The 27,200-nt window shown below is 46.4% G+C and overlaps 1 protein-coding gene across 2 annotated transcripts in view; it reads right to left on the bottom strand.

The window, feature by feature from the left end:
- map3k22 (mitogen-activated protein kinase kinase kinase 22) overlaps positions 1 to 27,200 on the bottom strand; it is a 168,469-nt gene that overhangs the window by 127,596 nt on the left and 13,673 nt on the right. For both annotated transcript variants that reach the window (XM_070876618.1, XM_070876628.1), the window contains exon 2: positions 3,728 to 3,810. In XM_070876618.1, the coding sequence (XP_070732719.1) occupies positions 3,728 to 3,746 (19 nt within the window). In that variant the 5' untranslated portion in view covers positions 3,747 to 3,810. The remainder of the gene's footprint in view (positions 1 to 3,727; positions 3,811 to 27,200) is intronic.

The following is a 27,200-nucleotide window of genomic DNA, read 5'->3' as shown; positions in this document are numbered from 1 at the left end:
CCAAGGAAGTGGCATACAAATTGGCCAGAAATAGCAGCGAACCTGGGGACTGGGAGAAATTTAGAACTCAGCAGAGGAGGACAAAGGGTTTGATTAGGACAGGGAAAATGGAGTACGAGAAGAAGCTTGCAGGGAACATTAAGGCGGATTGCAAAAGTTTCTATAGGTATGTAAAGAGAAAAAGGTTGGTAAAGACAAACGTAGGTCCCCTGCAGTCAGAATCAGGGGAAGTCATAACGGGGAACAAAGAAATGGCGGATCAATTGAACAAGTACTTTGGTTCGGTATTCACTAAGGAGGATACAAACAACCTTCCGGATATAAAAGGGGTCAGAGGGTCTAGTAAGGAAGAGGAACTGAGGGAAATCTTTATTAGTCGGGAAATTGTGTTGGGGAAATTGATGGGATTGAAGGCAGATAAATCCCCAGGGCCTGATGGCCTGCATCCTAGAGTACTTAAGGAGGTGGCCTTGGAAATAGCGGATGCATTGACAGTCATTTTCCAACATTCCATTGACTCTGGATCAGTTCCTATGGAGTGGAGGGTAGCCAATGTAACCCCACTTTTTAAAAAAGGAGGGAGAGAGAAAACAGGGAATTATAGACCGGTCAGCCTGACCTCAGTAGTGGGTAAAATGATGGAATCAATTATTAAGGATGTCATAGCAGTGCATCTGGAAAATGGTGACATGATAGGTCCAAGTCAGCATGGATTTGTGAAAGGGAAATCATGCTTGACAAATCTTCTGGAATTTTTTGAGGATGTTTCCAGTAAAGTGGACAAAGGAGAACCAGTTGATGTGGTATATTTGGACTTTCAGAAGGCTTTCGACAAGGTCCCACACAAGAGATTAATGTGCAAAGTTAAAGCACATGGGATTGGGGGTAGTGTGCTGACGTGGATTGAGAACTGGTTGTCAGACAGGAAGCAAAGAGTAGGAGTAAACGGGTACTTTTCAGAATGGCAGGCAGTGACGAGTGGAGTGCCGCAAGGTTCTGTGCTGGGGCCCCAGCTGTTTACATTGTACATTAATGATTTAGACGAGGGGATTAAATGCAGTATCTCCAAATTTGCGGATGATACTAAGTTGGGTGGCAGTGTGAGCTGCGAGGAGGATGCTATTAGGCTGCAGAGTGACTTGGATAGGTTAGGTGAGTGGGCAAATGCATGGCAGATGAAGTATAATGTGGATAAATGTGAGGTTATCCACTTTGGTGGTAAAAACAGAGAGACAGACTATTATCTGAATGGTGACAGATTAGGAAAAGGGAAGGTGCAACGAGACCTGGGTGTCATGGTACATCAGTCATTGAAGGTTGGCATGCAGGTACAGCAGGCGGTTAAGAAAGCAAATGGCATGTTGGCCTTCATAGCGAGGGGATTTGAATACAGGGGCAGGGAGGTGTTGCTACAGTTGTACAGGGCCTTGGTGAGGCCACACCTGGAGTATTGTGTACAGTTTTGGTCTCCTAACTTGAGGAAGGACATTCTTGCTATTGAGGGAGTGCAGCGAAGGTTCACCAGACTGATTCCCGGGATGGCGGGACTGACCTATCAAGAAAGATTGGATCAATTGGGCTTGTATTCACTGGAGTTCAGAAGAATGAGAGGGGACCTCATAGAAACGTTTAAAATTCTGACGGGTTTAGACAGGTTCGATGCAGAAAGAATGTTCCCAATGTTGGGGAAGTCCAGAACCAGGGGTCACAGTCTGAGGATAAGGGGTAAGCCATTTAGGACCGAGATGAGGAGAAACTTCTTCACCCAGAGAGTGGTGAACCTGTGGAATTCTCTACCACAGAAAGTAGTTGAGGCCAATTCACTAAATATATTCAAAAGGGAGTTAGATGAAGTCCTTACTACTCGGGGGATCAAGGGTTATGGCGAGAAAGCAGGAAGGGGGTACTGAAGTTTCATGTTCAGCCATGAACTCATTGAATGGCGGTGCAGGCTAGAAGGGCTGAATGGCCTGCTCCTGCACCTATTTTCTATGTTTCTATGTTTCTATGTGCAGTAGCTCCAGGCGCCGAACTGTGTGGGAGGGGCCCGAAGCACGCAGCCCCTAGCCCTGGCCCAATGGCCTCACTGGGGCTGCGTGAATGAGGCTCCTCCCACGGCCAGCTCCTGCTCCCCCCCCCTCCGACCAGACCCGACACTCGCTCCCCCCACCCCCCACCGCCGACCAGACCCGACCCGACACCCGCTCCCCCCCCGACACCCGAGACCCGAGACCCGACACCCGCTCCCCCCCGCCCCGACCCGACACCCGCTCTCCCCCCCCCCGCCCCGACCCGACACCCGCTCCCCCCCCGACACCCGAGACCCGACACCCGCTCCCCCCCGACTGACCCGAGGCCCGCTCCCCCCCCCCCCCCTCCCCTCCCCTTCCCCTTCCCCCCTCTCTCTCTCTCTCTCTCTCTCTCTCTCTCCCTCCCTCCCTCCCTCCCTCCCTCCCCTCTCTCTCTCCCTCTCCCTCTCCTCTCTCTCTCTCCCTCCCTCGCTCAGCGGCACGAACAGCTGCAGAATTATGGCTGAAGCACTTTCACACAGGTAGGAAGATGGTTTATTTAATCTTTTCTTGGCTTATAAATGTTTATTCAGGTTGGATTTATTTGTATAATATTTGTAGAAGTATAAATAAGGATTTATTGTCGAATTTAATGAGTTCCCTTCCCCCCACCTCGTTCTGGACGCCTAATTTGTAACCTGCGCCTGATTTTTTAATGTGTAGAACAGGTTTTTTCAGTTCTACAAAAATCTTCACTGGCGCCATTCTACTTTAGTTTGGAGTACGTTTTCACTGTGGAAACTTTCAAATCAGGCGTCAGTGGCCGGACACGCCCCCTTTTGAAGAAAAAATTCTGTTCTAAACTAGAACTGTTCTACCTGACGAGAACTGCAGAAAAAAAAATGTGGAGAATTGCGATTTCTAAAATAGTCCGTTCTCCACCAGTTGCTCCTAAAAATCAGGCGCGAATCATGTGGAAACTTGGGCCCTATGTATGGCATGATCTGGGCTGTGGGAGGAAGCGCTTGCTTCCTCTCACAGCCCAGAGCATGCCATACATAGTCAGCCTTGAGAAAATTAATTTGGGAATAGTGGGGGATGAAAAGGGAAATGTTCTTAATGCAATTTGGCTCTCATCAGATTTGCTATTAAAAGGCAGGTGGATGGTATTTAGTGCTCGAAACAGATGTAGTCAGTGAAAACGCTATGTTGCAGGGTGAGGTGCTAACCTTTTAATAGAAAACACTCTCTTCTCATCTCTCCAGGGGATGTGTCACATTAATGAAAGAAAGACGGTGAAAAAAAAGGGCAAAGTCACACTAGTGGTCTGTATTGGATCATATCTCAAGGTGCTTTATCACTGTTGCATTGGTTTAGGGATGGCACCACACCGACCTAACGGCCCTCCATTGATATTTTCAGCAATTGGTGTTGTTCATTAGAAGCCAAGCAGGAGTGGAGTTGGCCAGTCGAGCAGCAGCTCCTCAAACAGAACAAAGTAACTCAGGCAGTTTATATGAATAACTACAGCCAATAGCAAAAAACCACCTCCTTCTGTGCTATAACCTCTACAGTTCTATCTTCCCTTTGCAGCATCCAACAGTTCCCTAAATTACTTATTTCTCTTTCTGACACTGACAGGCTGTGCGTTCCCAGTAAGTACTGGTTTTGTTTTACAGGTTTGAAAATAAAAGGAGGAGGCAGAAGGATTTGCTTACCCATGCTTACTGTCAACATCAGGACAAGCTTTCTGTGCGTCAAAGTAGCAAATTCTGGGCTATCTTCCCATCATGAGGTCATCCTGGTGAATAAATAAGAAAGTTTATTTATTAATAAAGCACAGCACATAAAACAACATCTTGTTTCAAAAAATGCTTACAAAATTATTTGCTTGAAAGGAAGATTTTAATTTTAAGAATAAATATATATTTTTTTTTAGAGAATTTTCATCAATATTGCATGTTGTAATATGGATTTTAAGCCAATGTGAGAGACGTTAGTGTTGGGGAAGAGAGCCTTTTTCATTTACTCGTAGCTCACGGATAGCACAGTTAGATGGAAAGTTCCCGGTATTCTTCCCAACTTGAAAAGAGCATCTTCGACCGCATACTCCAGAGCGGTAGCTTCAGGTTCAGTCAGCTGTAAGACCTTACTCCTCATCTGACAGGTCGGAGATGACCAGAGTTGGCAGGGAATATTTCAGCAATTAAACATTCTTGTGTCAAAGAGCAGGGATGAAAGGGGAGAGGAAGCACTCCATCTCATCAAAGATGGGGATTAGCATTCAAAGATCAGCGAGGACTCCCAGTGTTCTGGTCAACATTCTCCTTCAAACAATACCTCAAAAAGCAGATTAACTGGTCATTTGTCTCACTGTTAGTTGTGTGGCATTGTTGGAGCAGCATGGTGCGTTAAAAACAGTCACTTCACTATGTGAAGTGTTTTGAGACATTTCAAAGATACGATAAATTAATGTCAATGCAAGAATTATTATATTATTTTAGTTAATATGGAAACACAGCATCAAACATGGGGAAGGGGAGAGACAGCACCATAAATTCTTAGAATATCGAATCAAATGTACACTGTGCACCATTTATACAAATTCATATTCCTGGACAAGTTTTGACCTGCCGGAATGCAGGTTGAGAATTTAGGCTGGAGGGCAGTGAGCACAACGGGATGTACATTCATTTCAATTTTAACATTTTATTCTTATAAGTGCAACATCACAAGGTCCCCATTGGCCTAGTGTGGTAAGGGCACTGGCCGGCGTAGTACTAAGCCGTGGGGACTAGGAAAGTTCCAGGTTCCATCAGTGGACTGTGCTGATCTCAGTTGGAGCAGTAATTGTGATGCTATAATTAGCTTCAGAGCCCTGAACTAAATTGGAGGAGGGAGTCGGGAGAGGAAAAAGAATCAGTCAGAACTTCTGCTCTTGATGGTAACCAAGCCTTTCCTGCTGGAAAGCCCATGGGTGCAGGAGGGAGGGAAATTTTAACCCCTTCCCCCTGCCCCGTGTACATAAGAACACAAGAAATAGGAGCAGCAGTAGGCCATTTGGCCCCTTGAGGCTGCTCCGCCATTCATATCATGGCAGATCTGATCTTGGCCTCAACTCCACTTTCCTGCCAGCTCCCAATAATTCTTGACTACCCCATCCGGTACCCACTCGTTTGCCGCCTGAATCTGGCTGAGCGCTATTTTAAATTGCAGGCAGCAAGAACACCTGACCGAAGACGGTGGAGTCCTTCTTTAAATATGCAGATCAAGCTCGAACGATGCTACTGTGGACCTGGATCGCTCTTGGTCGGTCGGCGCGGATACAATGGGCCGAAATGGCCTCCTTTCATGCTGTAAATTTCTATGAATCTAACTGCTATTTTTATCAAGGACCTGAGCCTCTGATCCTCTCTTCCCACCCGATCCATAGGCCGCCCAGGCCAGAGCTGTCACGAGCTGTATCAAGTGCCAGAAGAAGCCCAGTGAGGAAAGTTTCTTGAATTTATTTTAAGTTTCCTTGTGGACCAGGAGGAGCAGTCCAAGCCCCACAAGGATACTTTGAGCTTTCCCTGCCGCCTGGCCCGATCCCTTCTTTCCATTCCCCACCCGATCTTCTGCCCAGCTCCGATCCCCGGTCCTTTCTACCTCCAAACCCCACCCCAACGCACCCCTTCATCTCTCTCCGATACATTGCCCAACCCCCGATCCTCTCTGACCCTCTCCCATCCACTGTCCAGCCCCCGATCCTCTTAACCCTTCGCCCATCCATTGCCCAGCCCCCGATCCTCTCTGCCCCTCCCCCATCCATTGCCCAGCCTCTGATGCACTCTCCACACCTGATCTATTGCCCGGCCCCCAGACCTCTCTCCACCCTCAGCCCCGATCCATTGCCCAGCCCCCGATCCTCCCTGCCCCTCCCCCATCCATTGCCCAGCCCCCAGTCCTCTCCCCCCGCCCCCCTCCAGCCCCGATCCATTGCCCAGCCCCCGATCTTCCCTGCCCCTCCCCCATCCATTGCCCAGCCTCTCATCCTCTCTCCCCACCCGATCCATTATCCGGCCCCCAGTGTCCCCCTCCAGCCCTGATCCATTGCCCTGCCCCCGGTCCTCCTTTCCTGCTCCGTGCAGCCTACCTGCCCGTAGCCAGTCAGCCTCTCAATCTGACTGGCTGCAGACGGGAAATCGAAGCGTCTTATGCCCTGCCGTTAAAGTCAGCTGGGCCTGCAGGAAACCCAGATCCCGGTTTCCCAAACCCCCCTCCCCCGCCCAACCCTTCTTCCTCAGAAAATTCCGGCTCTACTATCTGGGCTCAAATGGCCAGGTAGGCCAGTTACCAGAATGCGGCTGTGTACATTGCTCTTGAATGAGCCGTTGCCCTCAGGGAGTGGAAACAATTGTGGGGGAGGAACAAATACTGATTTTTTTTTTAAGATAATTTATTTTTGAAGATCATTCCATCCCTTTTCAAGCTGCACAGACATGACTAATCCACATTTATGCCGTAATTCCATAGAACTTCCTGAACGTCAATAACAGAGACTGTTTTAGTCAACAGCTATATAGAGATAGGGCTCTTGTGTAACATTGCAGAACATCGAGACCAAAAGACCAACAACAAAAAGCAATCACACGGAGTACATAATAGGGTTGATTTTAACCAGAATCGGGAGCTGTGTAAGCAGGGATGGGTGATAAGGAGATTGCAAACCGTTCGGATCTCTGTAGCATAGGTCCCGCCCAAGCGTGGCAGGAGGCAGGATGTTCAGGCGGCAGGAGGGCGCTGCCGGGGACCTGAAAGAACAGTCTCAGGTAAGTGGTTGCGAGGTGAGGTCAGGATGAAATTGAGGGAGGGTGTGAAACATAGAAACATAGAAAATAGGTGGAGGAGTAGGCCATTCGGCCCTTCAAGCCTGCACCACCATTCAATAAGATCATGGCTGATCATTCCCTTAGTACCGCTTTCCTGATTTCTCTCCATACCCCTTGATCCATTTAGCCGTAAGGGCCATATCTAACTCCCTCTTGAATATATCCAATGAACTGACATCAACAACTCTCTGCGGTAGGGAATACGACAGGTTAACAACTCTCTGAGTGACGAAGTTTCTCCTCATCTCAGTCCTAAATGGCCTACCCCTTATCCCAAGACTGTGTCCCCTGGTTCTGCACTTCCCCATCATCGGGAACATTCTTCCTGCATCTAACCTGTCCAGTCCCGTCAGAATCTTAGAAGTTTCTATGAGATCTCCTCTCATCCTTCTAAACTCCAGTTGATCCAGTCTCTTCTCATATATCAGTCCCGCCATCCCGGGAATCAGTCTGGTGAACCTTCGCTGCTCTCCCTCAATAGCAAGAATGTCCTTCCTCAGAGTAGGAGACCAAAACTGAACACAATATTTCACGTGAGCCCTCACCAAGGCCCTGTACAACTGCAGTAAGACTTCCCTGCTCCTATACTCAAATCCCCTAGCTATGAAGGCCAACATACCATTTGCCTTCTTCACTGCCTGCTGTACTGCATGTCAACTTTCAATGACTGATGAACCATGACACCCAGGTCTCGTTGCACCTCCCCCTTTCCTAATCTGCCGCCATTCAGATAATATTCTGCCTTCGTGTTTTTTCCCCCAAAGTGGATAACCTCACATTTATCCACATTATACTGCATCTGCCATGCATTTGCCCACTCACCTAATCTGTCCAAGTCACCCTGCAGCCTTTGAGCGTCCTCCTCACAGCTCACACCACCACCCAGTTTAGTGTCATCTGCAAACTTGGAGATATTACACTCAACTCCTTCATCTAAATCATTCATGTATATTGTAAAGAGCTGGGATCCCAGCACTGAGCCCTGCGGCACTCCACTAGTCACTGCCTCCCATTCTGAAAAGGACCCGTTTATCCCAACTCTCTGCTTCATGTCTGCCAACCACTTCTCTATCCACGTCAGAACATTACCCCCAATACCATGTGCTTTGATTCTGCACACCAATCTCTTGTGTGGGACCTTGTCAAAAGCCATTTCAAAGTCCAAATACACTACATCCACTGGTTCTCCCTTGTCCACTCTACTAGTTACATCCTCAAAAAATTCTAGAAGATTTGTCAAGCATCATTTCCCTTTCATAAATCCATGCTGACTTGGACCGATCCTGTCACTGCTTTCCAAATGCACTGCTATTTCATCTTTAATAATTGATTCCAACATTTTCCCCACTACTGATGTCAGGCTAACCGGTCTATAATTACCCATTTGCTCTCTCCCTCCTTTTTTAAACAGTGGTGTTACATTAGCTACCCTCCAGTCCATAGGAACTGATCCAGAGTCAACAGACTATTGGAAAATGATCACCAATGCATCTACTATTTCTCGGGCCACTTCCTTAAGTTCTCTGGGATGGAGACTATTAGGCCCCGGGGATTTATCGGCCTTCAATCCCATCAATTTCCCTTACACAATTTCCCACTTTTTAAGGATTTCCTTCAATTCCTCCTTCTCACTAGACCCTCGGTCGCCTCGTATTTCCGGAAGGTTATTTGCGCATTCCTTCGTGAAAACAGAACCAAAGTATTTGTTTAACTGGTCCGCCATTTCTTTGTTCCCCATTATAAATTCACCTGAATCTGACTGCAAGGGACCCAAGTTTGTTTTCACTAATCTTTTTCTCTTCACATAGCTGCAAAAGCTTTTGCAGTCAGTTTTTATGTTCCCAGCAAGCTTCCTCTCATACTCTATTTTCCCCCTCCTAATTAAACCCTTTGTCCTCCTCTGCTGCATTAAAAATTCTTCCAGTCCTTAGGTTTGCTGCTTTTTCTGGCCAATTTATATGCCTCTTCCTTGGATTTAACACGATCCTTAATTTCCATTGTTAGCCACGGTTCAGCCACCTTCCACGTTTTATTTTTACTCCAGACAGGGATGTACAATTGTTGAAGTTCATCCATGTGATCTTTAAATGTTTGCCATTACCTATCCACCGTCAACCCTTTAAGTATCACTCGCCAGTCTATTCTAGCCAATTCACTTCTCATAGCATCGAAGTTACGTTTCCTTAAGTTCAGCACGCTAGTCTCTGAATTAACTGTCTCACTCTCCATCTTAATAAAGAATTCTACCATATTATGGTCACTCTTCCCCAAGGGGCCTCGCACAACAAGATTGCTAATTAGTCCTTTCTCATTATACATCACCCAGTCTAGGATGGCCAGCCCTCTAGTTGGTTCCTCGACATATTGGTCTAGAAAACCATCCCTAATACACTCCAGGAAATCCTCCTATACCGCATTGCTACCATTTTGGTTCGCCCAGTCAATATGTAGATTAAAGTCGCCCATGATAACTGCTGTACCTTTATTGCACACATCCCTAATTTCTTGTTTGATGCTGTCCCCATCCTCATTACCACTGTTTGGTGGTCTGTACACAACTCCCACGAGCGTTTTCTGCCCTTTGGTATTCCGTAGCTCCACCCATACAGATTCCACATCATCCAAGCTAATGTCCTTCCTTACTATTGCATTAATTTCCTCTTTAACCAGCAACGCCACCCCACTTCCTTTTCCTTTCTGTCTATCCTTCCTAAATGGTGAATACCCCTGGATGTTGAGTTCCCAGCCTTGGTCACTCAGGAGCCATGTCTCTGTGATGCCAATTACATCATATCCATTAACTGCTATCTGCGCAGTTAATTCGTCCACCTTATTCCGAATACTCCTCGCATTGAGGCACAGAGCCTTCAGGCTTGTCTTTTTAACACCCTTTGCCCCTTTGCTGTAATGTGACACTTTCTGCTTTTTGCCTGGGTTTCTCTGTCCTCCACTTTTACTTTTCTTCTTTCTATCTTTTGCTTCTGCCCCCATTCTACTTTCCTCTGACTCCCTGCATAGGTTCCCAACCCCCTGCCATATTAGTTTAACCCCTGTTAATTAGTTGAATCCCGAGACAGGGGCTACCCAAGGGTTCATTGTGAGGCCTGGAGGACCACACCTGCCCCTCCTCACCCACAAGGAAACCATTTTAAAAAAGACATCCACTTCTAGTCCTGTAGTCCTACAAGTGATATTGGAGCTGAGTCATTCACTGAACTGTTTATGATTCAATTAGTCTCTCCATAGATTAATAAGAATTCACTTAAGATAGAAATATTGGTCCACAGTTTAAAAACTGCTACCATTTCAACATAATAGAAACTAATGATATACTATTCTCTGTGCCATATACACACATGAGCAGTTCCAGAAGCTAATAGCTGAGAATGTGTACATGAAGCTCCCTTACATAGCGGAGCACAGTGCAACTGAACCTCATTCATCAGCTCTGTCAGACAGGTCATTTGATTCCTGGGCGACAGTCAGGCTTGGGCTGATTAAGTGGCAAGTAACATTCACACCACATAAGTGCCAGGCAATGACCATCTCCAACAAGTGAGAATCGAACCACCACCCATTTACATTCAAATGCATTACCATCACTGAATCCCCACCATCAACATCCTGAGGGTCACCATTGTCTAGAAACTTAACTGGACTAGCACATAAGTATTATGGTCACAAGAGCAGGTCAGAGGCTGGGTATTCTTTGGCCAGTGTCTTACCTTTGACTCCCCAAAGCCTTTCCACCATCTACAAGGCACAAGTCAGGAGTGTGATGGAATACTCTCCACTTGAAAGGATGAGTGCAGCTCCAACAACACTCAAGAAACTCAACACCATCCAGGACAAAGCAGCCTGCTTGATTGGCACCCCATCCACCACCTTAAGCATTCACTCTCTTCACCACCGGTGCACCATGGCTGCAGTGTATACCATCTATAAGATGCACTGCAGCAACTCACCACGGCTTCTTCAACATCACCTCCCAAACCCATGACTTCTACCACCTAGAAGGACAAGGGCAGCAGGCACATGGGAACACCGTCACCTGCAAGTTCCCCTCCAAGTCACACACCATCCTGACTTGGAAATATATCGCCGTTCCTTCATCGTCATTGGAACTCGCTCCCTAACAGCACTATGGGAGTGCCTTCACCACAAAGACTGCAGCAGTTCACCACCACCTTCTCAAGGACAATTAGGGATGGGCAATAAATTCTGGCCTTGTCAGCGATGCCTACATCCGAGGAACGAATAAAAAAAAACCACCATTATGTTCAAGGCCCAAATGCTGAATTCCTATTTTGTGGTGTTATTTTTGTTGTTTCGTTCAAATTTTTTTATCGCAAAGAATGACTTTGAATTATCAGAGGTAAACTGTAGAGTCAAACTGCCAGCTGACCGATATTTTTGAAACTTCGAGAGTTATTCTTTTATTCCCTTTTTCATTCGATCATGGATTATAAAGAACCCTAAAGAAGAATACGGCCATCACCAGGGTCAACAAGCTGTCACCAGAATTACAGAAAGTTAAGACTTAGAAGGTTAAGTTTTGAGGACAGGTTGCATAAACTTGGCTTGTATTCCCTTCAGTATGGGTGACTGAGGGATGATCTAATCAAAGTGTTTAAAATGGTGAAAGGATTTGATAGGGTAGATATGGAGAAGCTATTTCCTCTGGTCAAGGAATCAAGAACAAAGGAACATAATCTTAAGATTAGAGCCAGACCATTCAGGAACAACATTAGGATGCACTTTTTCCACACAAAGGGTAATAGAAATCTGGAATTCTCTCCCCTTAAAGGCTGTGGATATTGGGAAAACTGATGCTTTTAAGACTAAGATACATAGATTTTTGTTAAGTCGGGATATCAAAGGATATGCAGCAAAGATGGGATAACGGGATTGAGGTACAGATCAGCCATGTACTAACTGAATGGTGGAGCAGGCTCAAGGGTCTGAATGGCCTACTCTTGTTCCGATGTTCAAGGCAAACGCTGTTTGAGGCCTTTCAGGCCATTGGTTTGATGGCCTGCCCTCATAATTCATTCCACAGTCCCATTATGCTTTGAGTGATAAGTCAACAGAGCTCCCAGATCTTGCACTGCATCTTGTTGGGTGGTCCTAACCATCGTTTATTTCTGCTTACAGCGCATAACAGACTTCATCGAGAAAACTTCACCATCAGATAACACCAAACGTATTTGTTTATTTCTTGCATGTTGTGAGTGATAAAGCACTAAAGGAGTGCTTAGGTCATCCCATGCATGGGACATAAATCATATCTCTCTCCCAATCATCATTTATGTTGTATACGCACATTTTTATTAAGCTGTTGGATTCAATTTTTCGTGGGGTGGAGGCTCCTTAGTTTTGTCCCCTCGTCATTTTAGAGTCCAGACTCAGAGGAATTGGTGCACGTGCACGCGCACACACCCACACACTTTTCAGCCGGGGACAACTGAAGAGCATGACAGATTTTCAGGGCGCTGAGGTCAACTGTGACATCCCAACTGCTGCCTAGACTATTGAGTAACTCATCACAAATGAGTCGACCTAGGGCATACCAGTCTGCCTGGCATAGTCCCACAATAGACGCTGCCTTCACCCACTGCACCACAGTAAAACCCAATGCAAGCCTTGCCTCGGCTCATTGGTAAATCTGTATCTAGTGAGTGCCTGAGCTATACAGACCAAGAAGGTCGCAGGTCCAAGCTCTAATCAGTTGTTAGCTGATCTCAGGCTCGACAGTGGTAGGGTTACTGTGGCTGGCCTCGGCACTCCTGGACTTGGGAAGGGGGAGGCAGGTTATCGGCCAGTATTCTCATTCCTATTCATGATCAAATGACTTGACTGGAAGCAGATTTTTGGCAAGAACAATTGGGCTTGGTTGTAACACTCCCCCGCGATGGGGAAGTCGGCCAACACTCGCTGTTTGAGCTGACACAAGAAGAATGAACACATGGACAAGGTATCCAAAAGCTGCTGGAAGCCACGGAACTCTGCGTCATCATGAGTCAGTACTACCAGAGAGAAGGAAATTTCAAGAAAAGAACTTCACAAAACACTGGAGCTGTGCAAAGAAGTTTTAAAACAGAGACTCTGCTTCACCATCCCACCGCCACCACCATAACCCACATCCCCCAAGTTTACTGATTTTCATTTCAGTTGTGGAACTGGAAGATGCTACAAAACACATTCAGGGCAGTCACCCCCTACATTTAAACGAAGCATATTTTCCGCTCATTAATACAATGCTGTATTATTTTGCCAATAAGTTTGCAGAACACCATGCTGCTGGGCCATCTATTCACAAAGCGAGAATGAATGATGTTCTCGTCCATCTGTTTTAAATCAAGTTCTTCAAATACAGCCAAGTCTCTCAATCAGATGTTCCACAGCACTGAAAGAAAAATACGAGAAAACCCTACAGGACTGATTTCCTCTGATTTACGCAACTGTTTACTTAAGTTCACTAAGCACCACATAGCATTAATCACAAGCTTTCACATATAAACTTGCATTTATATAGCGCCTTTAATGTAGTAAAACCTCCCAAGACACTTCATAGGAGCGTTATCAAACAAAATGAGCCACGTTAGGAGACAATTGGGCACATGAACAAAAACTTGGTCAAAGAAGTATGTTTTAAGGAGTGTCTTAGAGGAGGAAAGAGAGGTAGAAAGGTAGAGAGGTTTACACACAAACAGACAACCATTTCTGGGACATGTTTAAAAATTAACATTTGTAAGAGAGCTTATTAAAAAAGAACTTTGAGTTTATAGAGGGGTTCCAGAAAACATTATGTCCCCGATATTTACTGGGAGGTGGGGAGGCAGTTTTACGGGGAACCAAGAAGAATGGATTTCCCTCAGGTCCCGCCAAAATTAACGGCATGAACTATTACCATTTATGAAATCTGTTTCCCAGCTGCAGCCAGCCATGCATCTTTCAGATTAGATGTTGGGCTCAATTTTCCCCAAAGCTTTTTTTGGGCATACTTGAAGAGTTACGCCCGTTTTTTGGGGGCCCCAGGTATGCCAAAAAAAAATGTTCTAAGTTTCCTCTTTGATTTCTTCATTTTGGCGTAGTCTAACCTGTCCTTTAGTTTTGGGGGTGGAGCCTTGATCTGCGCCAAAAAGATCGGGTTGCCACGGTAACACAATGCGGGCTGAGGCTGCAAAGTGAAACATACAGCCAGCTCGCAACACATTAAAATACATTGCAGCAACTTACCTCCAATTATTAAAGTCCCTCCCCCCCCCGCCTCCCGCCTCCCGCCATGCCGGTGCGATCCCCGCCCCTATCCCAGGCCAAAGGGCCTTCCAGTCCACTCCGCCACCCCTAACCGAGTGACCTGCCAGTCCATTCCCCCAACCAAGTGACCTGCCGGTCTGCTCCACCCCCCTAACTCTTCCAATCAAGTGATCTGCCAGTCCACTCCACCCCTCCCCCAACCAAGTGACCTGAGGGTTTGCTCCACCGCCCCTAGCCCTGACCGAAGGGCATCCGCTCCCGCTCCCCCGCCCCTAGCCCCGAATGCCTTGCCGGTCCGCTCCACCGCCCGTAGCCCTGGCCGAAGGGCTTGCCGGTCCACTCCCTCGCCCCTAGCCCCGAGTGCCTTGCCAGTCCTGCTCCCCCGACTGCCCCTAGTTCCGAGTGTCTTGCCGGTCCCGCTCCCCTGCCCGTAGCCCTGGCCAAGTGGCCTCCCAGTCCGCTCCGCAGCCCCTAGTTCAGGCCGAACGGCCTCCCCATCCGCTCCCCCGTCCCTAGCCCTGGCCAAATGGCCTCTCCCCTCCCAATCCCCGCATCTAACTATACCTGAAAGGCTTCCCCCCGCCACCCCCTTTCCCCCTCTCACTTACGTCTCCTGCTGCTGCTGTCCGGGCATCTGTTGCACTTACCTGCGCCAATTTCCTTAATTCTCCAGAAGGTTTTTTTTGCAGAGGTCACATTCGCTGACCTAAGAAGAACTGGAGTAACTCTCAGCTGGCCAAACTTCCCTAAATGGCCAGAATTTACACAGGTTGGCAGGTTACGCCCCCTCTGGCTGAAAAAAAACATACCTAAAAAAATCGTAACTGTGATTTTTAAACTTAGGCCAAAAAAAGCAGCCTGCTCCAAAAAAATGGGTAACACAGACCTCATTTAATTATTTTTCTCAGTTTTCCAGCCAGCAGCCAACCAGATTGAGAGACTCGCTAGCTGTCTGTCGGGCAGGAAAGTCTGTGCTAGTATGCCATAGCTGGGGAGTGGAGAGGAGGGAAGGGGGATGGTAGCTTTGGACACATTGTGGATGGAGGGTCAGGAGGTACCGTGGATGGAGGGTCAGGTGTGAAGATTGTGGATGAAAAGTCGGGTGAGGAGATTGTGGAAGTGGGGGGGGGGGGGGGGGAGGGGAGGCGGGGGGGAAGAGATCAGATCACGGGGGTCAGGGACACCAATCGCGGGGTGGGAAACAGGTTTGCTTGAGAATATAGAAAACAAGCTATATAGAATGCAAGGGGCTAGAAGGTATACTGCAGCTATACAAAGCCCTGGTTAGACAACAGCAGGAGTACTGTGAGCAGTTATGGCACCACACCTTAGGAAGAAGTATTGGCCCTGGAGGGAGTGCAGCGTAGGTTTACCAGAATGATACCCATACTCCAGGGGTTAAATTACGAGGAGAGATTACACAAATTAGGATTGTATTCACTCGAATTTAGAAGGTGACTTGATCCAAGTTTTCAAGATATTAAGGGGAACAGATAGAGTAGAGAGAAACTATATTCATTGGTTAGGGATTCTAGGACTAGGGAGCATATGGAGGGGGTCATGAGCCAAGTGGCAAGGCCGTGACCTTTGTCCCCGAGAATCCAGCTCTGACCCTGTAGTTGACGCTGGAACATGCGTGAGATACTGCTCTCACGTAAGCTAAAAGCATCACGGATATTGGGCATTGACTGCCATGATGCACTGAGTATGGTCGCAGCCGATCTGTACGTTCATGGAGTGGAATCCCTTTCGGTTTCGGTAAATGTCTGGATTGAGTAAAGGTGCTCGCAGGGCAATGTGCATACAGTCAAGGGCACCCTGAATCTTGGGAAAGCCAGCAAATCACCCAAAACCTACAACCCTCTCATTTTGGATCTCCTTGGTCATTGGGAAGTTTATGAAGTCCATTCTGCGTGTGTGCATTTGTCATCTGGCAGCTGTAGCAATGTTCAGCGTGCTGCGAGATAGAGCAAATGTCCCCCGCTGATGCCTGAAAGGAGCCGGAGGCATAGAAGGCAAGTGCCACAGTCACCTTCACCTTGACGGGCAGTGCAGTCCTGCTGGTAGGCTGTAGGTCTGCCTGGCATATCTCTGTGACCACCTCTTTTCGGAAGCGCAACCTTCTATCGCACTGTGCCTCAGAGAGCTGGAGATATGAGCAATGTTCCCTGTAAACTCATGGAGGGGGGGGTAAGGCCTCCTCCCCATATGTCTGCGAGCTCTTCGATTATATTGCAAATGATCAACAATAAGCCTTCTTCCAGCTCGAAGCCATATGAATATAGTAGCCAGGATTACTGACTCCTGACCTAGCATGACCCTCTTTATTTAAAATGTCCTTTATAAAACAAATTAGAAACCAACATAAACTTCACAATTAAAAGTATGCAGTAACACAGTGTTTTTCTCCCAATGTTGTTAATCACTGACAACTATGACTTTCTCCTCCGGTTTCAACATGGCACTGGTAGCACCTGATGCACCCTGGGTCCGTCAGTTTTTCTGGGCGGGTTCTCGGGCGGACGCTAAATCGGGCGAAATGCTCGCAAGTTCCACCTGGGGTGCTAGCGCAGCATATCCACGATGATTTAAGTCATCCAAACAGTCAAAACAGCGGCGGGGCGATAAGTTTTAGAGACGCCGCAAAACCATTGGCAAAAGTTCCGCCCAGGCGTAAAATCTTGTGCGCCTCAGTTCACGCCCAAAAAAGCATTTACACGCCCCAAGGCGCTAAATGGGGTGCAAATCAGCCGAAAATCCAGCCCCTAACTTCTTAGCTGCACTGTCATTTTAAAAAACCTCTGACTGTTATCTACATTTAGGTAGAGTAGTTTCAATGTATAATTATTGCAGGCTAACAGACTCAAGGGAATTCTTGTCTCATTTTATTTTAGCTCACGCACTATGATCCTGACAATAACACTTGGATTACAGAAATAAACTAGTCGTGTATCATGAGATAGACAGATTTTTATTACATATGAGTATTAAGGGAAATGGAGCAAAGGCAGCAAAATGAGTTGAGATGCAGATCAGCCATAACCTAATTGAATGGCAGAGCAGGCCCAATGTGCTGAATGGCCGACTTCTGTTCCTAATGTTCCTATAAAGTACTGTCGATATTAACCTTATCAAACTAAAATACGCATTTAACAACATTTGAACTTAGTGCTGCTCACCCTGCTGCCCCTATTTTAATGACTCTATCCATCCAACGTTTTAATTATTTTTTAATGTTACTTTCTTCTACCTTTTCTACCATCTTTCCCCATCTTTATCCCCTAAAGTTATGAAACTTTTAATAAACTTCTTTCTTCTGGCTCCTTTCTCTGCATTCCAAGTGGCGGAGAGTTTTGAAAATCTGACTTTTTGTATTGACTGGAAAAAAAAAGTCTTAGAAGATTTGACTGGTTGCATTCTTCATTTATCAAGCACTATTGATGGGTCAGACACAGGAAAATAGCTGCTGAATGGTTCAACTCTGGCAACTCTTGAATGCTCATAAAAAGTTAAAAGCAAATAATTACAATTTAGACTAAAGTAACTCCAGCCTCTCCTACCATACACTAGCCCAGGTAGTTATTTAAAAGGCTCCTCAGCAGTACTTAATGTTCAATGGGGGCAACAAAAACATGTTTTTATATCACTATTTGCAGAAAAAAAGATTTTAAAAAGTCAAAATATTGAAAACAAATTTTTTTAAACTCTACATTCAAGTCCTCTTATCCACGTCATCATTAGAAACTTATGACCCGGATTTTAAGACTAACGGTGAGGCTAACAGCGCTCACTGCTGTCATGGAGTAAATCAGACAGCAACTTCCAGAGTCCGCACATGTTCAGCTAAATGCAGAAATCTGGAAGTTGCTGTCCGATTTGCCCAGCTTCTCCAAAATCTTTGCTCCACCAGTACCTCACCGATAGACTCAGCATTGAAATTCATGTAAGAGTGTGAAGTTGCCCACTCGTTACCCATTAAAAACTCCAGAAAAAGTTAGGGCTGGTGCATTCAGATGTAAGTAAATTTTGAACAGCATGATAGTCTTAATTACAATCAAACAACCTCTCTGGGACTGAAAATGTTATTTTATGTGTAGAATCTAATTCCTTCAGAATTTAATTATTGTTGGAGATTTAAAAATAATTAACAATTAAAATTTATTTTTTTAACTTTTTCTATGTCTCTTTTATCTCTCTCTTAATCCAATCTTTCTTCCGTTCTCTTTATTTTGCTTTCTGTACATGATTTTACAATGAATTAAATATTCTAATTTATATTTCCTGGTTTAGACTCTGTGGGTTAGAAATTCGTCTTGGACGGTGGAACAAAACAGGCGGTATCAGATCAGCAGCCTGACATTCAGCTCCACTGCAGGCAACGCAACTGAATATCAGGCACTGCGTATAATGGGCGGCAGATCCAATACCGTCCGTGATAAATTTCTCGGCCATAGTGTCTCAGTGAGGATTTTTCAATCTGATTGGTTAAAGAACCACGCTGTTGCTTGCCCTACTCATACACGCCCCAAATGCCTTGCAGGATCAGACAATCAATTACAGCAAGTTGCCGCTCAAAAGTCCACAAAATGCCTGTGGCCAGCTATAAATGTAGAGAACAGCGAGGGCCAATCCTTTGCCGCTGATTACAAATTCCAGGTCATTCAAACTACTGAAGTAAATAAGGATTGCAAAATTTGCAACAAGTATAATAGATGTTTTAATTCATTCTCAGGATGTGGTGTCGTTGGCAAGCACATCATGTTTTGCCCATCCCTAGTTGATCTCTTCAGAAACTGAAGATGTTTCCTAGCTTTAAAATAATTGGCAAAAGAACCCATCATCATCGTCATAGGCAGTCCCTCGGAATCGAGGAAGACGCTTCCACTCTAAAAATTAGTTCTTAGGTGACGGAACAGTCCAATACGAAAACCACCGTCCGTGTCACAGTTAGGACAGATAGTCGTTGAGGGAAAGGATGCGTGGAAAGAATGCATGGGACTGATTTGCCGCACGCTCTTTCCGCTGCCTGCGCTTGATTTCTGCATGCTCTCGGCAATGAGACTCGAGGTGTTCAGTGCCCTCCCGAATGCACTTCCTCCACTTAGGGCGATCTTGTAACAGTAGGATGAATCCATTTTTGAAATTAGTTACTAAACTGTCTGGAACAGATTTCCACAGTTGCATATATGTGAGGTACATTTGCTCACAGCAAAAATTCCATTAATACATCAGCGGACAAAAATAATCCTACTGCTCACAAAACATTGCTCAGGCAGAAGTAGATCTAGGGGAAAGACAGGGACTGTCGCAAAACCGAGGCAGTTATAAAAACGTACATTTCTTATTGGTAGCCATATAATCTTTTATATAAAGAGTCCTCATCCTTCTTATTAAAACATTTGTAAGGTTTATTAAAAAGAACAGGGCCCTGATGCCAGCACTTTTTATTAAGTTTTGCGTTTGCTCATTCTGCAAAAGTTGTCTCAGAATTGGCCGTGACTTGGTATTTCCACTCGTGATCTTAAAACTGCAGTAACTTTAATTCACGGATTGCCAGCAGGCTCAAAGAGGCTCTTGCCTCTCTGTGCCGGCTAATTTTAATGAGTTACCAGCTTATACAACTCTGTGCTGAAAATAGCCCTAGTATTTCAGCAACAACAACTTGTATTTAAATAGGAAAGCAAAATACTGCGGGTGCTGGAAATCTAAAATAAAAGCAGAAAATACTGGAAATACTGAGCAGGGAAGGCAGCATCTATGGAGAGAGAAACAGCTGTTCTCACAAAAGGTCATCGACCTGAAATGTGAACTCTGTTTCTCTCTTCACAGATGCTGCCTGACCTGCTGAGTATTTCCAGCATTTTCTGTTATTATTGTATTTATATAGCATCTTTAACGGAGTAAAGCCTTCTGTGGCATTTCACAGTAGCGCCAAAAAAAAATTGACACTGAGCCACATAAGATATTAGGGCAGATGACCAAAAGTTTTAAAGGAGTGCTTCAAAGGAGGAAAGCGAGATAGAGATGGAAAGGTTTAGAAAGGGAATTCCAGAGCTTAGGGTCTTTCCAACTGAAGGAATGCCCGCCAATGGTGGAGCGATTAAAACTGGGGTTGCTCAAGAGGCAAGAATTGGAGGAGCACAGATATCTTGGAGGGTTGTAGGGTTGGAGGAGATTCATCATAGGCAGTCCCTCGGAATCGAGGAAGACTTGCTTCCACTCTTAGCATGAGTTCTTAGGTGGCTGTACAGTCCAATACGACAACCACAGTCTCGGTCACAGGTCGGACAGATAGTCATTGAGGGAAGGGGTGGGCAGGGAGCCTGGTTTGCCGCACGCTCCTTCCGCTGCCTGCGCTTGATTTCTGTATGCTCTCGGCGACAATACTCGAGGAGCTCAGTGCCCTCCCCAATGCACTTCCTCCACTTAGGGCGGTCTATGGCCAAGGACTCCCAGGTGTCAGTGGGGATGTCGCACTTTTTCAGGGAGGCTTTAAGGGTGTCCTTGTAACATTTCCTCTGCCCGCCTTTGGTTCGTTTGCCGTGGACGAGTTCAGAGTAGAGCGCTTGCTTTGGGAGTCTTGTGTCTGGCATGCAGACTATGTGGCCTGTCCAGCGAAGCTGATCAAGTGTGGTCAGTGCTTCAATGCTGGGATGTTGGCCTGGACGAGGGCGCTAATGTTTTTGTGTCTGTCCTCCCAGGGAATTTGCAGGATCTTGCGGAGACACCGCTGGTGGTATTTCTCCAGCGACTTGAGGTGGCTACTGTACATGGTCCACGTCTCTGAACCATACAGGAGGGTGGGTATTGCTACAGCCCTGTAGACCATGAGCTTGGTGACAGTTTTGAGGGACTGATCTTCAAACACTCTTTTCCTCAGGCGTCCTCGCCGCACAGCACTGCCCCCCAAACATCAAGATCCACGGCGTGTCCCTGGACAACGTGGACCACTTCTCCCATCTCGGGAGCCTCCTATCAACAAGAGCAGGCATTGATGAGGAGATACAACACCGCCTCCAGTGGAGGAGATTACAGAGACAGGGAAGGCTGAGGCCATGGACGGATTGAATTTTAAGACGGTGAACATGACGGGGCCGAAATTCACCGTCCCCAAAGGGAAGGCTACCGCGGGGTTTGGGCGGCCGATCAAAATAAATTGATCAGCCGCCGCAGTCGGGTACTTTTCCCTCCCCAAGCCATATTCAGCTCGGGGAGTGGGGGGGGGGGGGGGATTTGAGCGGTGCACACTTCCGCCAGAAATGACGCGGTGAAGCTGCTGTAAAGGTAAGTTTCCAGCATTGAGGTCTGCAGAGTGCAGGCCGCTGAAAAGTAGCCAGGACAGGGATTTAACAACAAAAAGGTAGGAGTTCTTCAGGCAATGCCCCCGCAAGGGTATTCGAGTCGGTGCTCGAACGCAACACCGCTGAAGGTTTGCCGCGATCGGGGCCCTTTGGTAGGGAAATAGTTTTATTAATTAGAGTTTTTATTTCAGATTCCAGCATCCGCTGTATTTATCTTATCATACAGTTTTATTAATTGTTTTGGCTCCATTCAACCTACTGAGTGCTGCTCAGAGGTTTGTGCATACTTTTGTACAACTTTCAGGTCTGACTTTTTAACGGAGTCCTGTGGGCTGCAGAGACATGTTTGGCAGGGTTCACCCCGAGGATGGGAGGTAGGTGGGAGGGCGACACCTGGTACACCTACTCAGAAGCAAGGCGGCATGCATGAGAAGGCATTGGTGTCAACACCGTGCAGAGAGGCAGCAGGCGAGGGAGACAGCAGCCAGACCAGTGTGCCCGCCGTCTTGACCGGCCCAAATCAGGATTGCGGTTGGCTGCTTGGGGACAAGTGGCTGCTCACTCCACTGCGGAAGACAGAGCATGCCTACAATGATGCTCATTGTGCCACCAGGGGCATCATCGAGCAGTGCACAGGCATCCTTAAGCAGAGATTCTGGTGCCAGGACCGCTCTGGTGGCACCTTGCAGTACTCTCCTCAATGGGTCTTCATAATCGTCGTAGTCTGCTGCATGCTGCACAACCTGGCCACCATGAGGGGACAGCCGCTGGAGGTCGAGCCAGCAGTACCACCTGAGGAGGAGGAGGAGGAGGAGGAGGAAGATCCCCATCGCCCCAGAGCTAGGAGACGTCGACTCATCGCCACCCTGGAAGGGCTGGGTGCAGACTGGCCAGCACCCTCCTGGGAGGGTGCGTCCTCACATATATGAAGGTGCCTGACACCTGCCCTGCAATCTCCCTCCATGCATTATGTACTAGCGGTCTGCCAGGTCTCCCCGCGTCAGGAAACAGTATTCTTCTGTCCTCCACACCGTCCATCAGTGTCTCCAGCTCCATATCAGTGAACCTGTTGGCTCTCCTTGCACCTCTTACACCAGCCATCCTTCCAACCTCCTTCCCCCAGGGGCCTTGCTGCAAACCCTGGCTCCTTAAGGAACCCATTTGTTCACTTTTGGAGCTGAATATGAGGTGTCCCAGCCACGAAAAATGTTGGTGCTAATGGCCACAAAAAGGTGGGGGGAGCACCAGCTTTCCAGCCGTACCAAATTTCGGGCCTGATGTGCATAGCATCGGAGTTTTAAACAAGAAAAAGACAGTTTTTGGCATGGGCATCCTTGGCAAAGTAAAATCAGAAAATCCTGATGATCCTCATCATTCATCACTGGCATCAAATTATAGTCTTTATAAAGTTAAAAGGGGTTAAATTCGATAAACCCCTGAAAGCCAGGCATGGGTATTGTGATGCGCAATTAGTCCTTGTCCGTTGAGTCCGATGCAGGCAGCAAGCAAACTTCGTGCTAATTTAAATGATTGCAGCCCAAAGTTAAATGTGCTTGAGTGGCTGCATGCCTCAGCAGGGGTTCCAGGTTCTTGCGAGGCTAGCACTGCTTAGAGCTAGCCTGCACTACTTAAAGCCAGCCTGCACCTCTTAAAGGGGAGGAGCATTTTGACTAGAGCAGCTGGTGGAGTGGCTGGGGAAGACAGTCTGACCTGCAAGAAGACACCAATGGCACAACAACATCAACTTGTATTTATATAGCGCCTTTAACGTAGTGAAAGGTCTAAGACGCTTCACAGGAATATTATGAGATTAAAAAAGGAGCCACATAAGGAGAAATTAGAGCAGGTGGCCAAAAGCTTGGTCAAAGAGGTAGGTTTTAAGGAACGTCTTCAAAGAGGAAAGGGAGGTAGAGAGGCAGAGAGGTTTAGGGAGGGATTTCCAGAGCTTCGGGCCGAGGCAACAGAAGACCCGGCCATCAAGATTGAGTGATTATCATCAGAATTGCTCAAGAGGGCAGAATTAGAAGAGTGCAGATAGCTTGGGGGGTTGTGGGGTGGAGGAGATTAAAGAGATAGGGAGGGGTGAGGCCATGGAGGGATTTGAATACAAGGATAAGAATTTTGAAATTGAGGGGTTGCTTAACCGGGAGCCAACGTAGGTCAGCGAGCACAGTGGTGATGCCTGACACAAGACTCCCAAAGCAAGTGCTCTACGTGGAGCTTCGACACGGAAAGCGAGCCCCAGGTGGCAGAGTAAACGCTTCGAAGACATCCTCAAAGCCTCTTTGACAAGGTGCAACATCCCCACCGACTCCTGAGAATCCCTGGCCCAAAACCGCCCACAGTGGAGGAAGAGCATATGTTCATATTATTAAGGTGGTTAAGAAGACATACAGAATACATGCCTTTATTAGCCGAGGCATAGAATACACGAGCAGGGAGGTTATGCTTTGAACTGTATAAAACACTAGTTAGGCCACAGCTAGAGTACTACAGGAAAGTTTTTTTAATTATGCCTTAAAATAAACTTACCGCAGTGGGAAGGGTTGTTAACAATAAAATGTGTTTTTATAACTTTATTTTAAAATGTTTTTGTGTATTTTTAAACACTTGTGCCTGTAAAAGTAGGCTACATGCCTGCTTTTTCAGGCACAAGATTTTTAAGGACATTTGCTGGGCAAGATATTCGTTAATAGCGAAAATCTTGCCCTGTAAGTGTCCTCGCTCCCAATATGCATTGGATCTGTCAAGCCAAAAACTTAACAGTTCGGAAAAGCCGGTTTTCAGCGCATGTGCATTGCGTGCTGAAAAACGGCTTTTCCGATGCCTTCCCGGGTCCGTAGAAACTTCGCACGACCCGCGACATCGGAATTTCAGCACCATTAAATAACTACTTAACATGTTCATGTGAATTCCATTGTTGATTTAAATGGCGATGCTAAACTGTTTAACATAAACTCATGAATGCTACTGTTAAAATAGTGAACTAAGGAATTTCACTCAGCACGTGTTTGTGCTCTGATATTTCAGTATAATTTCAAAGACTAAGGGGCCAAAGTTCAGGGTCTCAAAGAGACCCGTTAGTGCCCGTTTGCGGCGGTCATTCTGAAAAATCGAGTGGCCGCCGCTTTAGGGTCAACAGGTCAACCAGATCTAAATTCAGGTCCGCGATTTTTTAGCTTGGACCCCATATCGCCCAAGTGGTACCACCGCCAGTAAAATTAATAAAACAATAAAAATACTTACCTAGTAATTTTCACCTCACTCCATGGATCCCCTGTCGCGCGGTGTCCCTGATAAGTTTCTCTGTCGGTGCACCTCTGCAGAGTGACTGTGGGGCCAACAGCATGGGAAGGGAAAGGAAGGGCCCACTGCCTCAGCCGCAGTTCAAGAATTTTTGCTGGACAACTTGCCAATCGGCCGGCAAAATACTGACCCCAGGTTCAGCCGGGCCACCAAGGGATAGCCTGGCACCTCTCGAGTGGCCAAAGTTAAAAAAATAGCCAAAATCTCTCCCTTGTAACGGAGGGGAGATAGCGTGATGACGCACACGCGCTGTGACGTCACCATATTGATTGGCAGTGGCGGGCGGGCCTTCCGACCCATTTTCAGCCAGTCAGCCTGGCTTTGAGTCTAAGGCCTGTCCCATTATGATCCATTTCCTGTAGGACTTTGAGTTCCAGCACTAAGTACCAGCTAAAAACTCATGCTAGCGCACCTAAATTTCTGTCCCTAAGGGTTAAAGAAATTGAGTCTCTATTAGTAATATATTTATTAAGTATTCACTGTCATAAATTCCTATAAATGTTCCAAATTGTGAGCAGTGTCTCTCCATAATAATGAATGAAATGCCTGTTCACAGTGTTACGTAGGAGAAGCAATAGCATGCAGTTCAATCTGGACTGATTTGAGTCACTGAATATGGAGGCACGCTTCATGGTCTTGTCTCAGTGCAGCTTGAATGCAGTGAGACAAACAGAAGGAGATGCCCCGAAAAATGGTCCAAATCAATTTAGCAGTGGGACCAACGCCTGGATAGATCGAGCGCAAGCTGTCCCACTGCTAAATTGGCATGCTTTGCACTCGTAAAATGGACGCACCGCACACCAATGTCACCCCCATAGTGCTGTTCCTCTAGCTTACATTGAGCTTCACTGAAACTGTGTAAAAAACTAAAGACAGAGCTCAGAGTAGGAGTGGTACAGAGAACTGAGGTAGCAGGCAGCAGGGTGCTCAGGGTTGCAGTCGCAGATGATCTTGTGAACTTGCTTTGCTTGTTATTTTAACAGAGCTGTTAATCCAAACGGGTTAATGTTGACATCATGTAATTTCAGGGTCTAAATCATTCACATTACAGTATCTCAAAAGACTATTTCCACTGGAGCAGAGAAAGCCAAGAGGAGATATAATCGAGGTTTTTAAAATTATCAAAGGTTCGGATAGGGTGACTAGGAAAAAAATATTTCCTCTGCTTGGGGAATCAGTGGTGAAGTATCATCAATTTATAATTGTTACTAAAAGAGTGAGCAACTGAGGACAGGGCTATGGGGAGAGAGTGGAGCAGTGGGATTAGTTCTGGATTGCTCTTGCAAAGAGCAGGAATAGACATGAGCTGCCAAATGGCCTCCTTCCATACTGTAAACTTCTACAGCCCAATCACCATGTTTACCTTTTTATTGCCTGCATTAAGTGTAAACACAAACCGTAACATTTCCTCAATATGGTGCCATGGCTAAAAAATGTAATCGGCTGCAGCATATGGAGAAGCATTGCACACCACCCAGTGTTACCTTGTCTAAATCTGGTACACTGTTACAAGGCTACCAAACTCACAGCTTGCACAACTTTATGTATCTTGCTACATTTTTTTTTTAAATCATTCATTAAAGATATGTTTACAGTGTAGCTACGTCTGAAAACAGTTCAGGTTTAAGCCAGCCAGAACAGTGTTTAAATGACCAAACTCCTGCCTCGCTGGGACTATAACTGTCCCGTGCAGGAGAGGGATGCGCACATGCTGAGCTCTCTGCTAGCAGTTATAAAATTAAACATTTATAAAATGGAGAGGAGACAATTCCCAATCGCTTTGCAAAACCAGGTTTGACACCGCACTGGATTTACACTTCATGTGCCATCAAACCAAAACGATGGGAGTCTCATACTGTTTCTCTCTGGAATCAGGTTGGCTCTCACGTCCGCCAGTTTACTGCTGGTTCAAAGCTGAAACCAGCTATGTCAGCCTTGGTTCAGTGGTGCAACTCTCGCATCGGAGTCAGAAGGCTGTGGGTTCAAGTTCCATTCCAAAGACTGGAGCACATAATCCAGGCTGACACTCCAGTGCACTTCTGAGGGAGTTCTGCACTGTCGGAGGTGCCATCTTTCAGATGAGTCAGATGGACGAAAAGATTCCATGGCACTATTTCGAAGAAGAGCAGGGGTGTTTTCCCTGGTGACCTGGCCATTATTTATACCTCAACCGACATCACTAAAACAAATTATCTGGTCATTATCTCATTGCTGTTTGTGGGTCCTTGTTGTGCGCTAATTGACTTGCTGTGTTTCCTACATTACAATAGTGATTACACTTCAAAAGAACTTCATTGGCTGCAAAATGCTTTGAGGTGTCGTGAAAAGTCCCATATAACTGCCAGTTTTTTCTTTCTTTTGCAGTTGCAGTGTTCTACCAATCCCAAGTCTAGAAATTGTGATTAGCATATGCTAGTGTATGCATTCTTTAACCTATTTAATAAGTCAACGCC

This window comes from Pristiophorus japonicus, chromosome 1 (genome assembly GCF_044704955.1).
Source record: "Pristiophorus japonicus isolate sPriJap1 chromosome 1, sPriJap1.hap1, whole genome shotgun sequence".
NCBI classification, from domain to species: Eukaryota; Metazoa; Chordata; class Chondrichthyes; family Pristiophoridae; genus Pristiophorus; species Pristiophorus japonicus.
The sequence above is the reverse complement of the archived record's forward strand: the minus strand, read 5'-3'. Positions and strand labels throughout refer to the sequence as shown.